This window comes from Megalops cyprinoides, chromosome 3 (genome assembly GCF_013368585.1).
Source record: "Megalops cyprinoides isolate fMegCyp1 chromosome 3, fMegCyp1.pri, whole genome shotgun sequence".
In the NCBI taxonomy this organism is placed as follows: domain Eukaryota; kingdom Metazoa; phylum Chordata; class Actinopteri; order Elopiformes; family Megalopidae; genus Megalops; species Megalops cyprinoides.
The window spans coordinates 7,554,934-7,572,051 of NC_050585.1; the positions used below are offsets into that span (position 1 = coordinate 7,554,934).

Here is a 17,118-nt window from a genome sequence, read left to right on the forward strand (position 1 = left end):
TTTTTGTAAAGTGTACCACAAATTGATGTCTTACAGGTACTGTGAACCATAGAGCACTGGCTTACTTGCACAATTGATTGCCAAAAAGAAAAACATCACACTGAGTGGGCAGTCGAAATCACTGTTTAGATAGAATGTCATCCCAGCAGGCATTCTAGGTAGAAGTCAGATACTTAAACTAAAACCTGCAGTGCTCATCTTTGCTGTGCATCAGTCGACAACCAAGCCTTCAAACAATTAACTGGCAACTTCAGTAAATGGTCACAGGATGTTTGATCATGTCAGATGCGGTTGGTTAGGTACTTACTAAGGAACCATCAGGGGTGGGCCCTTCCAGCTCTCATTGGTCCCTTGGACTTGAAGAGATTTAACTTCTGCCTTAGCTCTTAATTGTATAATTTAAGTCATTATTTGGATGGGAAGTAACCTCACCTGGTGCACCATGTGTGAATTAGCTGCTAACTGAAATGTAACATTAAAACCTGCCAGCTGGATGCAGGCCCTCCAAACCTGGAGCACTGGAACAGCCCAACTGCTCTAAGACCACAAAGTGGGCACCGCACAAAGATATATATCATAGTGTTTTGTTTCCAACTTAGTGATGATTTTCATTTTTATAGTGGTTGTTTCTTGTATTGAAACCAATATAACCATTTTTGTAGCTTTGTCATGAAGGGTCTGTACCATGAGGAAGAGCGAGAGGGAGACGGAGTAGATTGTTGTGTTCATTTTCTCCAAACAACCGTATTTTTGTTGATTACTCCAGAGAACCCTCTTACCATGCCAGTCAAGCACCTTGAAATTGAAACTGGAGTGATCGAGAAGGAGAGAGAGTGAGGGACAGATGGAATGCTATGTGGCCCTAAAAAGAGAATACACTGCACTGATGATCCGACCACAGTATAAAATTTCAAGCTAAGTAAAACAAAGTACAGACTCAGCAAACACTGCCTGGCCATGGAGACAGGCCGTCACAGGCAGACATGGCTACCAAAAGAGGAATGGCTGAGCTCACAACTCCAGCCTAAAGAGGCTGAGGTAGAGCAATGCTATTTTCAACTCTAAAATATATTCTGCAAATTTGGAAAGATTTGACCCAAATTTCAACACCTCCCTGAAGGGGAGAAACTCCCTATCTGTCTAGGAGAGGAGGCTAGCTCCCTAAGCACGGCAGCTCAGTATATCTCTTCCTGTCACAGACCGAAAGACATTGGGTGACACTAAAATGGCACCCAATTGTTATTATTAGTAGTGATAATATAATTTGATGAATTCATTCGTTATAAAAATTGTTTCTGGGCTTTTTTTAATGGGTGGGTTGACCAACTGGTTCCACATTCTGTGCTTTTTTGCTGTAACTGAGTCAGGCTAATAAATGATCTGATTTGGAATTAAGTTAAACTGTGAGAGAGAGACAGGACAGGAAAAGAGGAGAGAGAGTAAGAGGAAAAAAAGAGAGACAAAGAGAGATGGGGAGAGAAAAGACAAAGAGACAGGGAGAGAGAAGAATAGAGAAAGTGAGGAAGGAAGAGAGAGAGAGAGAGAGAGAGAGATACAGGGAGAGAGAAGTAGAGAGAGAGAGTGCAGAAGGGAGAAGACGAGGAAGAAAGATAGAGAGAGTGAACTGTGGTCCTGTAGGTATCCTGACCTGCTCCAGCAGAGACAGTGTAGCCTCTTTCTGCAGAGAGAATTCAGAGCAGAAAGAACGCTCACCGTGAAGATCTGCTCCAGGAGTTTCTCTTGCAACTCCAATTCATCACACTGATACCAAAAGATACAGTTTGAGCACTTCTCACAGTCCCATTCTCAATTCCATTCACACATCGCGCTATTCCCACGCTGCTTGAGATGGAGTGTGTTAGCTGCCCCACGCAGGCTGAATCCCACAGAGTGACAGTGCTGGGGGAGAGAGGGTGTGAGAGGAAGGATTTGTGAGGTAGCTGGTTGGAATTTGACCCAACCTGAAGATTGGAGTGTTGGGGGGTTATTGCAGTCATGATTACATTTGCCCTTGCTACTTTTTTACTTTTTACTATTACTTTTTTACATTCGTCCTACTACTTTCCCCTTGCATATGGTAAATATGAGTACAGCTACTATAGTAAACTTAACTGAAATGAACGCTCCATCGTCACATATGCTGTCATTATTACCAGTTCCAGTACCATTATCAGTTCTCCTTCAGCAGCAAAAATATTTAGAGAGAAAATGCTGTGATAGCGGAACTTGATAAATAATGCATGCAGAGATTTAGTCCTTCGATGGACCAGCACTGTCATGTAATTTTCAACCCCTGACAGAAGCACAACTCCAGCATCTATTGCACAGAAGGCGATCTGTATTCGCCCTCTGTCACGGACAAAGTTTACGCCTCGTAACCTTCACTCCACTCTCACCTTCCTCTTCTCTCTCTCTCTCTTTCTCTCTCTCTCTCTCCCCGTCTTTTTCATCCGTGTAGCTGTAATTCTGCCTCCCTTCTCTCCCCCACTCCCCCTTCTCCCTCTCCACGAACGATCGCCGTGCATAATCGCCATGCACGGTCGCACCCCAGAACCCCGCCTCCCTCCCTCCTTCTCCTCATACTCCATCCATCATCCTCGTGGGGCCGTTGCCTGCTTCTCCCCCACAAATTACACCCATCACCATCATTTCCTCTTTGTTAATGCAGTGCCTCGTTTCCCGAGCCACACAAACTCCTCCCGCTCCGCTTCTCCTGTGCCAGGTAGCGCATGTATGACCAATCGGCTCAGTCCGTGCCAAGATTGATCATCCGAGGTAGCTCGCAAAAGAACATTTTCATCAAGACGAATTGCTGGTGGCTAAATGAGAGGGAATTAAACAAGACGGCTGTGTTGAGGTTGTGGTGGTTTTTTTAAGGGGGGTTTAGTGAAGCAGTGTGTTTACAGCTTTCCTTTCCTTGCCTTGCCTTGCCTTCACAAAGCCCTGTCCAATATACCCATGTGGAAAGGAAATGTATTGCAATATGTCATTCACCACAGTATATTGCAAATACACGTAAAATATATTAAGGCAAATCATGTTTGGCATAATATACTGTGATATATCAAAACATAACTTGATATAATTTGATACAAAGTGAGATAAAAAAAATATTTTCTCTAAAATATGTTTCTCAGTACAAAGGTTTTTTTGTATGGCAGTGCTCAGTTGAAGTATGTTCCCAGGGTATGCTCTTTTTTTTTTGCGTTTTCTTCCAGAGGGCAAATCTAGGTGCCTTTGGAACTTGTGCACCAGTCAGCTGAGCTGCATTGCCTTGTGGTCCATCTGTAGCTGCTGACTTTGTTGGTCCTCTGTTTTCCCCATTCCTGCTCAAGCACCACCGTGCCGCGTCGCGGGGAAGCAGCTCCAGCAAAGCGAGCATCTGTGCTCTGCCTTTCATTAAGAGCCACTGTGGGGTGTTATGTAAGAAATTAAAAAGCTAGAGCAAGCGTGTGGTCGCACGTATAAAGTGCTTATAGATCAGCCCTGCGAGGGCCGTTGACCTGAAGCGTGCTCAGTTGCGGCCAACTGAACACTTTCCCTGAAGGGCGTTTTCGCTTGCTGTCTTTTTCAGTGAAAGCTTCGCTTAAAATTCCAAGTAAACATTCGGCAATGGCCATAAATGTTAATCGCAAAGTAAACTTCAGGTGGAGCTCAGCAGTCCCTTCTCTCTGGTGAATGTAGACCAGGGGCGAGACAAACAACATATGCGTGCATGCTCTGGAGTGCTGTGTGGTACGCACTGAACAGAAGCATGTAGGGGAACAGTTCAGGACTGAAGCATCGCATACCTGGAGTTTTCTTAAACTTTTTTTAAAGCCCTCATTACTTAGCTTTGAGAGAAAAGGCTTTGTTTTTTTGCCTTTTCCCCTTTATGAAACCGTATTTTGGAATCAGCAAATTGTATGTTAGGCTCGTCTCACAGTGACGTTCAAGAGCACTGAGGCAAGACAGATACGCTCCTCCGATACACACGCACACACCCAAAGGCTATTTTTTGTATTACAAGTCGTACAGCACGCTACAGTGGAAGGGGGTTCATTGGAGGACAGGCACAACCCTGCTGATGTCATCCAAGCAACTCGCTGGTGCCTGACGGATCGTGTGGTGTCCAATAACGATGAGGCATGGAAATCCTACCAACCTACCTACCCAGCAGGCTGAGGCCGGTTTGCTCCTTGGCTGTGGGCTCCCAATCACTGTTGGCATGTAACACCGCTGGGGTCAATGGGCCGTAGAGCTCAGGTTGTATTAAAGTGAATGCCTTAGCCACTGAGCTACCTGTGAGCCCCAGAAAGGCTCCATTTGATGGCGTGCAGGCTTTGTGGCCTTTGTGCATTACACTGGATTAAAGCGTGTTAGCTGTCAGCCCGTTGTCACTGCAATGTACTGTATTACCGGGTGCTGTATCTGTAGGCAGACGGTGTCTTGTCTGGCCCAAAGGAAGGCCTCAGACATCAAGGCAAAAGTGTTGCTGGGAATATCCTGGGCCCGCTAGTCTCCGAACACCTAACCCAATTCCACACAATGCTCACGCTGCAGGGGATCTGTGAAATGACATTAAGACATTTATTCATTGACCAATAGGAAGTCCCTTGGTTTCTCCCAGCCAATCAGACAATGCCCCCAGAATCACAGCACATTAATCTGTGAGTTTAAATGCAGCTGGGACACAGATATAATTGCGCTGTGGTTTATCTTGTTTCTTTGTACCCAAGGCAAACATGAGCCTCCTTCCAAATAACAGCCATTTTTCATCTTTCTTTTTTCATATGTGAAACCAGTGTGGGCTCTGTGTGTAATTTCAGTGTGATGGTGGCCAATAAGCCATGTTGTGTTTGATTTAAGCTTTCAACCTGAGTCAAAGAAGTACCACTGGTCAATTGAGCAACGAGAAATTTCTCCAGCAAAATTTATAAGCAGCAATAGTTCACTGCTCACTGCTCATAGCTCACTTCTTTAACATACAATTCCATCTCAGTTTGTTAGGACAGTATTAGGTCTTTTTCCTTCCCATCGTCTGTTGAAGGAAAGGGCACCCAGGAGTCTATTGGTGCTTTGTTGTCTTTTTGAAGAGATATTTGTCTTTCTGCATGTAAAATTTTTAGGCATCTGAATTATTGAAACACCCAAGTGGCTCAGACAGTTAAGATGCTTGCTCCAAGGCTGAACCCCATAACCTGTGCTATCGAGCAGCAGTCACTCCAGAGCAACAAAGCTGCTTTGTTTCCTGTGGGTTGGTGTGGGTATATCAGCCAGGGTTCCCTCATAGCACCTCTCTCTTCAGCTCATTTTGGCGCCAATGAACTGTTCAGGTCATGTCAGGCAGATGTATCGATCCTCCAAATAGTATCTGCTTCCAGGGGCGTTGTAGGACTAATGTGGAAAATAGCCACACCACTGTGCCTGTGTGTCACAGGCCTGTATTTGCCTCAGCTTTCTCACCTATGTGAGTGCAGAGTTGACAGTGAGATGAGCCAAATGTACAATTAGCAAAAAAAAAAAAAAAAAAATTACAAATAAACATCCAACAGTGAAAAGTGCCAGCTCTCCTGTTGTGCTGTTTGCTCATATGGTTAGCTTAGTCGTTTCAGCAGTGTTGTATCAGCACTCTCGTGCCGTGCCAGTCCGCTGTTCCAGGAACCCGGGAGCACCCTTCGCTCTCCATCGATCTCAGGTGCCAACGATCAGCTGAATTATTCAAGGCTGCCGGAAGGAAGACCTGCACAGCCTTCATTTTCTTAGTCCTCGGGGGCTTCTCGAGATACCCCTTTGCGTGGTGGAAACCGAGACGCCTCGCGCATTGATGAAATGTCACTCGGCGTCCCTGGGCATGCCACACCGACGCGTGCTTAAGTGTTTGACTCAAGGTGGCAGGCGACGCTTTTCCTTGAGGTGGGGCGTCAGCGTTTCCCATGTCAGCGGGCCGGCCCCACGTGTCTTATGCGATCATCGACCCGGAGTGCGACGATAGTCGTGCGATGAAAGAAAGCCGTGGCCCTGGTAACAAGCCGATGGGACGCACAGTAGATTGCAAGTGAGATGACGGATGGCCTGGATGGGCAGGGGGGGGCGTGCAAGGGGGACCTCAGAGTGCCTCTCTGCGTGGGAAGGAGCTGAACAAAGAAAAGATGAAGACTGTAGGCACGTCCCAGCGACGGGAGTCATTAATCTAAACCAACAAGCCGACACTCATAACAGCCTTCCCTCGCGGCCACGGTACAAGAAATGCTCTTCCAGGACGGCCGCATACTGACTATTTTCTTGACCTCACTGCCTTTATTACTGTGGTAATGATTGTGGTAGTACCAGAAATTATTCTGAATACATTGCTTGCAAATTGTAAAAAGGGATTCCATAGAAATGCTGCTGTTGTTCTACAGCAACTACAGTGTGTAATTTCATGAGATTACATCGAGATTCAGTGGTTTCTGTCAAACAGTAGCTCTCCACAGTACAATTTGGAGCACTCCAGCACTTTTGTTTGTGCTGTACTGTGTGATCTAGGCTTTAATCAGACTGGAGCTTCTTTTGTTTTGAGTCAGATAAATTGCTAGTTATATATTTAGCCATACTGTTTAAATACGAGGAGCATTTTACAAAGTGCAGGTATAGCAGGATTATGATTAATCATTGGGAAAATAAGTGCAGTACTGGCTGTGATGCCCAAAGCTTAATAAACAATGCACATCAATTACTGATCAGTGTGCAGGGAAATGCTGATTCGGTTGTGCAGTGCAGTTTCATGACAAATCCGGCAAAGGCAACCCAGACACAGCGTGAATAGGCTAGCTTTCAGATCGTGATGGAAGGTGTAAATTATGCTGATGAACAGTCATGTGAATGGTGTGTCACAAATTTTGCTGATTGCAGGGTACCTAACAGGACTGTGGGACCTTGCATGAGTTTGAGAAAAACAGTTATTTTACTCTCTCTCCCTTTTTTATTTTCCCACTCTCCTCCTTCTGTCTCTGTTTCCCTTCTCCCCTTTCTCTATCTCCTCCTTTCTCTACCTTTTCTCTCTCTCTCTCTCTCTCTCTCTCTCTCTCTCTTCCTCTCTCTTTCTGCAGGCCTCAGCAGTGCGAGCGATGACCCTCCCTTCCACAGGGTCACGGCGCCCCCCGGCGACCCACCGCGGGCCCCCAGCCGCGGCAGCCCCCTGCCCCCCAGCACCCCCGCCCTCGCTCGCCGCTCCTTCGTGCCTCCGCCTCGCGGCTCCCCCGTCGGTGAGTGTCCTTGTCCCAGCACGGCCCGCTCCCCGCATGGCCCACGGTGGCCATCCATAGGGCGCTTTCCACCGGGTCCTGACGGTTATGACACAGAGGGTTATAATTACAGCAGGGGTCTCCATCATGGAGTGTTGTAACCTGACTCACTGTGCTGTTATGCTTCCCCTCTGTTTGTTCCACAATTTCTTTAATCTTCAGTGTCCCAGATGGCTATAATCCCTGCAAAGTCGTGTTATTAATAGTTTCGATATCTGGTCCAAGCCTGCCTTGCGCTTCACAAGAGATGAGGAAGGGTTGGTCATTTTGGGGGGGGGGGGGTGGAGCTAACTACTACAAGTGCCATATGGGAACACTTTGTCACACAAGTAACCCCTCATGCCTGCTCTTACTGGTGCTGTCACTGGAGCGATGGCCCAGAACCTCCTGTATCAGGTGGCTGCTATAAACCATGTCAAACTCATGCTGTGTCATTTTGATGATGTCTGAAATACCACACCAGTCTTGGCTCAGACAGGAGTTTGGCTGGGCTAATCGATCCTGATCAAGAAGACGGATTGGGGGGCTCCTATGTAGATCACAAACACAGTCATAAATATTTGCGTGCACACATGCGGGTTTGGATTTATCAGATCGAGAATCCTTTTGTCTCTCCGCAGCACAATTACACAAGTAATTAAGAAGCAATTAAATAGTTGAGGCTTAGCTTGAAGTTGTACCATGGGATTGATTGGTGAGTCTATAATAAAAGAGGACCCAATTTGTTTGTGCACGCGTGCGCATGTGTGTGTGTGTGTGTGTGTGTGTGTGTGTGTGTGTGTGGACAGGGTGATGGGGTGCTCATTTTTTAAATACAACAGCAAGTCACATGACTCCACGGTTGATTGTAGAATAGGGGAATGATGTGACTGTAGAGCACATGATAGAGGTAGCAGCCCTTGGCTCAGTGGGGGAACAGTGCATTGTAACAAAGCATCTCTCTCCACATCAGACGACACCATGGTGTTATTAGAAGTGTCCCCTCACAGCCCTTGTTAGCATTCTCACCCTCTATGGCACGTCACACTCTGGGTACACTGGGAGATCAGTGGGCTCTGAGGCACAGCACTCTTGAGCTTTGTATGATAACCCCTCTGTCTTTCTGTCTTTCTTTTCGGTCCCCTTCTGTACTTCATCCTCTCCTTCCTTCTTTCCCCTCGTACAGATTCTCTTCCTGCCTATACCTCTCTGCCCCTCTCATTGCTTCTTCCATCTTTCTTTCTTCCTATTTCTTTCCCTCTCCCTCTCTCTTTCTCTTCCCCTCCTGCCCTCTCTCTCTCTCCCTCCTTCCAGTCCTCTCCATCTCCCTCTCGTATGAGAGAGGACACCTCCGGGGTATGACCCAGCAGTGGTCTCCCTGCTCCTCGGTGATAAGTTCTGGTGAGGCCAGCTGTCCCGGGGGCCCGGAGGCTGGTGGTCCAGCGGGGGAGCTCTTCCTCCCGCCCCGTCCTGGCCCCCGGCCTGGCCTCTCACAGGGACCGGGCTGGGAGCGCAGCTGCGTCTCTGCCTGACTCCCATGCTTCTGGCTCTGTCCGTGAATTTACCGGCATGTTCTCTTCCCTTCTGACCCACTCCAAACCCCAGCCTTTTATCCCAAACAAATCCCTGTGTGCGGTGTGGAGCCGCCCCCCCCCCCGTAAGCACTGCTTGTGCTTATTCCCACACGGGGATCACTGCAGCAGCCAGGGCATGCGTTCCTCTGGGAGCAACGAGAGGAAGACTGCCGCCACCTAGGGGCTGCCTTGCATGCGTTTCACTGACATTGCACTGCTGTCACGTTATAAAGCTGATTAAACTTGCCCTGGACCAGATTTCATGTGAAGCAACAACACTTACACAGGTGGAGTAAATGTTGATTAGTTGATTGCGGTCCTGACAGAATGGGGTGCTATGTTTCTGTGTTACCCTGACTCAGACTTTGACTTGCTCTTTTGGGGCTCCTCTGAGTCACTGAAATCAAACAGCAGGTCAGACGGATGGAGGAAGAAGTGTTAGTACCTCTTCACATTCACTGGAGGTCTTTACATACACTGCAAAAAATAGCCCTTCAAAAATAAGAAATAAAATAATTAATACAAGGTGTTTTTTGCTAGTAATAAGTGAAAAAATCTGCCAATGAAACTAGTGGAAATACACTTGTTAAGATTTCTTGAAATAAGGTGTTATAGTTAAGCATTTTTAAGATAAGGGATCTTAAAATTAGGTGGAAAAAAACTAATTTTGATCCATTTTTAACTGGTATTAGGAAGTGTTTTTGTGTCATGCAGTTTAAAAACCTTCTGACTTGTTAAAAAGGCTTGCTTTTAAGTAAGATGTTTTCAAGACAGTTTCACCAAACAAGATAACAAGATGCACCATCTAAAAACAAGTCTTTGTAGCTCAAGGAAATTTTGCTTGTTTGGTGACTGTGTCTTATATTAAGTGTAAAGAGATAATTTGACTTGAAAAGAGACAAATATGCTTGGTGAGATTTGGATTTTTTGCAGTGAATGTATTTCTTAAATTTCTTCACTGCACACATATATCATCTTGTGCTTATTGTGACTATCCAATGCCAGCCAAAACCTGTAGCGGCCAGTGCTGGGTCAAACTGTCAGATTCTTGGAGGGGGAAAAGGCTAAATGAGTCAGATGTCACACATTATCTATCACATTATGTACATGCATTGCATAATTTTCACACTCTGGATTTTAAACATTCTTGCCTCTATTTACTCATCCTCCATGCTTGTATTTTGAGAAAGGTTTCCATATGGATAGGTACTGATTGGTAAAATAATATTGGTAATATTGGTAAAATAAATTAATTTCAATGGTTGGATAATGTCTCAATTTACTGTTTTTCACAGCCTCCAGGAAGGAAATACAGAAGGATGTGGAGGTTGTCCGGCCTGTAGTCTCCTCCCCAAAAAGGTGTGCAGTGGTGTCCCCTAAGCCACAGTCCCCAGGTGAGTGTTGTGACTCCCGAGGTGAGTGTTTTAAATCTTCGGTTGTGTCCTCAATCTCCCATGTGAGCTTCCCGAATGTCTGGGTGAGGGTCATAAGTCCCCTGGTGAATGCCCCTTACCCTTAGTCTCCAGGTAATATGGTAGTGACACTAAATCCCTATCCAGGCACGCATCACTAAAACACAATAGACCATGAAACCTCTCTGGAGGACTGATAGTTGAGTTTAAATGAGTTCAGATATGAGAACTCTTTCCTCTCTTCATTGGACCATGTTCTGCCAACACACAACACTTGGGCTTTTATAGTAATCCATTGCTGTAATAAAGCCACTTTATACATTTTCCCCCAGTCCTGCCAGAAATGCACTACACCCTGCAACAGAGGAACATCCCGCATCTACGTGTCTCTTTCCTTGCATTCCAAGTCAGGAATAAAAAAAAAAAAACAGGCTGTGGTCGCCCATTCTTTCATGTGTTATTTTCAGGATCTGTATCTTCAGTCAGGTAAAAGTACTGGTTCATGCTTTAGTCCCTCTAGTAGAATTCACCTGCAGCCCAGGCATATTTGTCTTCTTCATTGCCTGCTGCCTCTTTAAGACAACTGGATGCCCTCTCTCCTGCCCCCTTCCCCTGTGTGGAGGGTGCAACTCCTGCTCCCTGTGATCAGGACAGAGCACAGCCTCTCTGCACCTCATTACCTGGGACACGGCTGCCCGCTGTTGTCATAGAGAGGTTCCCCTGACTGCTAGGAGACTGCTTACGCACCTCAGAGTGTAGGAGTCCCCTGCATATTGCACTGTATGTCTCCATATGCAGAGGCAGGCAGAAGAGTGCCGCTGGGGGTTAGGGGACGTTAAGGCAGAGTGATTTATTGTGTCAGCTGGGGCACCTGTTGCCTGTGGTGACTGAATGCTTTGATGAAGAACGGCTGATGAAACATGTAGCCATGGTTATTTATGATTCTGCTTGAATAAATATAACAGGGTCACATTTAGAGTTATGGTCATTTACAAGAGGAGCTGCTTGCCCGGTCCTTTACCCGTGTTTTCTTTTTTGACCTTGAATTTTCACTTGAAGTGTGTATCACAACACAAGGTATCCCCAAAGCATACTTTTAAAGATGACAGAAGACTGTTGAAATACTGTGCTAAATGAAATAGCACCTCTGCTATCTTGTTTGCTGGTGCAGAAGGGAAGATGGGAGAACAGCTCTGTGTCTCTCACACAGCCATAACTCTACAAGGGCCAACTGGCTGTCACACACAGGAGTATAGGCAATAACAACCAGCTAAATATGTGTCAAAGGTCCCGTTTCAGTTAGAGCAGAGAGAGAGTGAGTGGGGGGGGGGTGGAGTGAATGAACGGTAGGAATTGAGGGATGGAGAGAAAATATTTCAGGCTGCTGCGGGCCATGTCTCCACGCCAGTGCACCCCAGCTGCAAATATTAACGTGAGTTGCGGAGAGGTTGATTGAACATCCTGAATGTCAATTGCCCCTTATTGTTTGCACACTGGAAAATTTGCTCTAATCCTCGACTGTTTGCCGATGCCTCCGATCAAATTGCAGGTGTAATTAATATAAATGGCCCTGGGTGGAATGCATCATTAGCAGCGCTAAGCTCCTGGTCTCCATCAGGGCTGCGAGGCCTTTCAACGTCTGTTAGTAAACCAAGGCGTGTTTTCCCCCACATCTCATTTTACAGTAATGAAGCCAATGGATCATCCTGTCCCCGCTACCGCTCAATAAAATACCAGCGCTCATCTGATTCATCAAGATATTAGATGAGCCATTTGTCACCGGTCGCCATGGAGCGCTTTACTGCCGCTGTGTGCCTCTGAGCTTGTAGGCTGCCACTCTTTGTGTGTGACAGTTCAGCAACCAGTTGAAAGAGTTTGTTAGTTTAAGCAGTGTGGTTATGCTTTCTTATCTACTGGAATCGGGAGCATGATATGGGTGTCATACAGATTTACATGGTGAATGTTGTGTTTGCCTTGATTTTACTGCTGTTCCCAAACATTATTCAGAAAGTGCTGATTTCTGATCTTTCTCTCTGCTCCCCCTCTGTCTCACTGCCCCCTCCTGTTCTTTCTGCCATACTCTAACAATGTCCCCCGACCTGTACCCCCACCCCATCCCCTCCCACTGCACCCTCTCCCTTCCCCCGTCTCTGTGAACTCTGTTCCCCACTTTCTCCCTCTGTTCCCATCTCTCCGAAACCCCCTCCCTCTGAAACTCCCTCTGTACCCCCTCCCCACCTCCCTTCTCTGTATCCCCGCCCCATCTTTCTGTACCCCCTCCCTATCCCCCTTAGTGCATGTGCGGCTGAAGCCAGTGGCGGTGCAGAACGGCGTTGCGGGCGGCTCCCCGCGGGCCGACGCCCAAGGCAGGAAGGAGGCGGAGCGCGTGGAGGCGCAGCAGCTGAGGGAGCGGTGCGAGGAGCAGGCCAAGCAGCTCCTGAGCGTGAGGGCTGAGCTGAGGAGGGCCACCCGGGGCCTGGAGGTCTTCGCCATCACCACCCAGCACTTCAGCCAGAAGGTACGGCTCTGATTGCCACCACCTGGGGGCCAGAGTACACCGGGGGGCCTGTGGGACCACAGTAAAGCAGAGTAACCTGCTGGACTGTCACCTTCAGCACAAATAGCTGTAACATAACCACATACAGCAGAACAAGCACAGAGTAGGGTGATAGCACAGTGGGCAGTTAAATCCTCTTGCATCATAGTACAAACCAAAACTATACAGCACAGCCCCACTGAAGTTATAACATAGCATAGTGTATTAGGCAGTGGTGTAATGTAGTGTTAGTACCCAATATTTCTAGCTCTGCTGCAAAGTGGTGCACAGTGCAATATGGCATCCTGAACATCCAGAACACAGCAGTACTGCGGTCACATACCACAGTCCAGCCAAGCCCAGGAGCTGCCTGTGCTGGAGTGTAGTGCTTCAAACGTTGCACAACCAGTCCAACAGCAAATGAAAACAGGTCAGAGTAGGACACGGCCCAGCGGTGCAGCTCTGCTCCTGTATTTGCATTCATTCATTTTGCAGATGCTCTTCTCCAGGGCGACTTCCCAAACGTGTTCTTGAGCAGAGCACGTTGCATTATGCTGTGAGTCCATGCTAACTGAATGAGTCTCTCGGGGGCTGTGAGGTAATACTGTGTAAGAGCGGATGTGTGCCGCTGATACAGAGGGGAGCTGAGAACTGCAGCTGGGGCTGGAGTTTTGATGATGCAGGGAGCGCCCTCTGCTGCTCACTGAAGGGAAGTGTGAGTGTGAGATTCCCACAGCGCTTCAAATGTGTTTTGGCAAGCTACCTTTCTCCCTGGTTATCCTAACTGTCCGAAGCTAATACAAATATTTGATTAGTTCTATTGTAATTTAATTGTCTATAATTGAATTCACTTATAATGCTTTCTTTATGGTGCTTTTGCATGGTATATTTTTTCCTTGTACCTCTTGCATGGTTACTGTTGCAAATGTTCTGATAAAGAGGACCACTTAGAGGAATGGTTGGAAGTTACTGATTGAGTTTGTGAGAACTCAATACAGTGTTTTTGCAATACATTTCAATAAATAAAATGCTCAGCAAGATTTGGTTTCTGGTCAGTTGTGTCACAGTTAAACTTCTTACAGAAGAAGTAACATTCTAGTTAATTAGTCTTAATTACTCGTCATTCAGTAGATATGAATTACCAAACAAACAAATCATAGAGGTTGGCATTGATGTGGTTATAGTGGTACTTATATTTGGCATGGAGTCTGACTAAGGGATCACACCTGTCCATGGACCAAGGTTGATGACCTTAACAGCTGACATGATTACAGTGACTTTTATACTCGTGGATGGCACTGGTTTGTTAATTTCATACGGATTATCCAAAAATTCTCCTCACGAATCTTCATTTGGAAGTCCAGTTTGTTCTACTTTGAACATTGTGTGTCTTCTTGGCAGTGTATTTGATAAAACAAGCGAAGAACATATTTATTTCACTGTTGACAGCTATGAGTTTTGCAGCTATGTATCTCATTGACTGACAGATGCTCTCATACTCTCTTTTTATTATAAGCATTTTGTATTATTGCTGGCACAATTACATAACTCTCATTTTATATTATTATTATTTACATTCATTTAATCCTCTGTGTGAATTTTTAGTCTACAGACATGGATGTGAGTATGGAACTGTTATTGTATCATACCATTCCTTTCTGAGATCAAACGTGTGTTTGCAGTTAATTCCAATCAAAATATATGTCACAACCATCGCATTTCTCTCAGGGCTCGAACCATAGAACTTGCAGTGGGAATGTGTCTTTACCCCCCCCCCACTTCTTTTTCGGGAATGCGTGTGTGTGTTTTTCTGCTTTAAATTCTATTTCCCAGTTCTACCTTCTATCTTATATATAGCGTATCCATGTTCTGATGTCTTGGTATGAAGAGGCATAGCTGTACTTCAATTCATTTTAACACATTGTGTGTGTGTGTGTATGTGTGTGCGTGCGTGTGTGTTTAGTCTGCATTTTGAACTGTCTCATGACAGGCAAAGCATCTCTCACCACGGGCAACAGCAGTGTTGTCGAACATAGAGTTGTCTCAGACATGCCCTCTCAATTTGGCCTCACCCAATAGCTGTATGTATCAATGCCTTACAGCTGTCTCAGCTGGGAACAAAAGCAAGATGAAGCCATCAATCCCAGCATTGTACTGTCCAGTGAATGCAGGTGTGTGTGCGCTTTGTCATTACTGCAGTACGCTGATTGAAGGTGTCACATGGGCTTGGGGAATCTGCCTACAGCTGCTGTCCCACTGTGCTTATGCAAATTACAGGAGCAGCCAATTAGGGGACCCTCGGGGAAACCTGCACGGCTTTTCTTTGATTAGCAACGACTCTGATCATAACAATATGAAAGCTATCCCTAGAATGACTGCATGTAATGGAATGTAGCGCCTTTGTGAGCAGGTGGAGATTATCATCCGGCGTGAGCGCGTCTCCCGTTGCAGAGAGGGAGCAGCGGGGAGAGTAAAGCTGCTCAGTTTCAGGCTCTGTCACTGGAATCTCACTGGCGTTGACTGTCAGTCAAGACCCTCACAAGCCTGAATATCTTACAGAGGGGCGTTCTGCCACTTGTTGCGGGTATCAGTTGGAACTAGCTCCGGAGTTGTGGGCTAGTGTACATCGGTTGCCGTGGCACATTCCCCTGTATACATTAGGTGATCAGGATTAGCTTTGGCCCAGGTGACATGGCTTCCGTGGTGTTCATGGGGACACAATTTCAGATAAAACACTCTGTGCCCTTCAGAACCCCGTCTCAACTCTGAGCAGTGCAGCGTCACCGTGTCTACTGCAGCATCGGTCCTGAAAGGCCGCCTCGCCCTGTCCGTGTGACCTCAGATGGAATTGGAAGAGATTGGGAGGGGGCGTGGCGGTGAATCAGATTACAGCCCACAGCCACTGAATGAGGTCTGGTCTCGCGGCGAGTTTGCGTGCCCTGCAGTGATGCAGCAGAGCTATCTGCTTTGCTTATCGCTCATCAGCGGTAAATGGCCAGAGTGGTTTAAAAGCTGGGGGAAATTTACTCTCTCCACTGCATGTCTTCTCTCTCACGCTCAGTGCCCCAGTGAAGTGCCTGAACCAAAGCCCTTACTGTAGCTACCTTTGGACTGCTTTACAGACATCATGATTTTTAACTGAATTATAGATCTTTTGAGGTTTCAGTACAACACAAAGACCATTTTTTTTATCCTATGGCTTCTTATGGGACCCATTTTTGTTACAGTGCTAGCATTGTGCTTCTGTACTGGTGACTAAATAACCAGCTGGTTTTTGGGAAAACTTGTCACTGTGAAAGGAGGCGCTTCAGAAAGTTTACCCACTCCCCTGTTTCCTCACACATGCACAGTCCTCAATGCACAGTAACCTTTGTAAGGAATGTCATGGGGGTGTAGCCCCTCAGACGAGCGGGACTGGCTGTGACGGGCGGTCTTGCTTGAAAAGCCTGTCTGTCCGGCTGTCTTGTGGATTAGGCATGGGGGCACTCTACAGCCGGAGGAGCAGGGGAGTGAACCAAAACAGGCCGTCAAATGCACAGTGGGCATGTCGGGGCAGGGGGAAGGTTGAGGGGGATTGATTAGTGTTTGGTTTGTTTAGTGAAAGGACATTCTTCCAGCCTCAGTATAATTCATTCACTTAGGGGGTGTCTGTGTGTTTGGTGTGTGTGTCTTTATTGTGTGGTGCCTTGCTGTGTCATGTTAAGCTTGGGTTATATTCAGTTGTGTTGTGTTGCCAGAACAGGTAGAGGAAACTCTTTTTTTTTAATCCCAGTTTCTAGTAGCTGGTCACTGTGGGAAAATGGCAGAGTCCCCTGGTATCTCAGTGGTCTTTATCAATCTCATCCTGTCCCCTGCCTCTTCAGTCCCTGCCCCCCCACCCCGATCATCCCTGGCCTGCCGCTGGGCGGGCGCCTCCAGGCTGTGCCCGACATGCACGTGTGTCCAGCGTGTGAGTGTGAGTGGGAGGGTGACATAGGGAGGGGTGACTAAAGGAAGATGACCACATCTGGGGCTGGCCGTTACTGTGCCGGCAGGGCATCCACCCGGACGAGTCTGCAGTGGGAGCCTAGGGGAATTATTTTTCTCTCCTCCCCCCTCCCAGTCTCTCTTGCTCTCTCTCTGTTCATTCTGCTTGCGCCCTCTCTCTGTCTCTCTCTCTGTTCACTCTGCTGCTTGCTCCCTCTCTCTGTCTCTCCCCTCTCTCTGTTCACTGGGCTGGCTCAGGAGAGACACTGCATTTCCCCCCCTGCAGTCTTTATGAAGCTGCCTGCCACACTAGCATGGGCCAGTCCTGCTGTAAGGCCTGTCTCCACTCTCTGCACTGTCTGGACAAAACGGTAATGGTAACACGA

At 47.0% G+C, this 17,118-nt stretch overlaps 1 protein-coding gene across 3 annotated transcripts in view; it reads left to right on the forward strand.

Moving 5' to 3' along the window:
- mtus2a (microtubule associated tumor suppressor candidate 2a) overlaps nt 1-17,118 on the forward strand; it is an 80,478-nt gene that overhangs the window by 55,760 nt on the left and 7,600 nt on the right. For 2 of the 3 annotated variants that reach the window (XM_036525418.1, XM_036525419.1), the window contains exons 5-7: nt 7,071-7,226; nt 10,114-10,212; nt 12,525-12,748. In XM_036525418.1, coding sequence (XP_036381311.1) covers nt 7,071-7,226; nt 10,114-10,212; nt 12,525-12,748 — 479 coding nt within the window. Of the gene's footprint in view, nt 1-7,070; nt 7,227-10,113; nt 10,213-12,524; nt 12,749-16,926; nt 17,104-17,118 lie in introns of those variants that run through there. The other variant, XM_036525420.1, reaches the window with a different exon arrangement.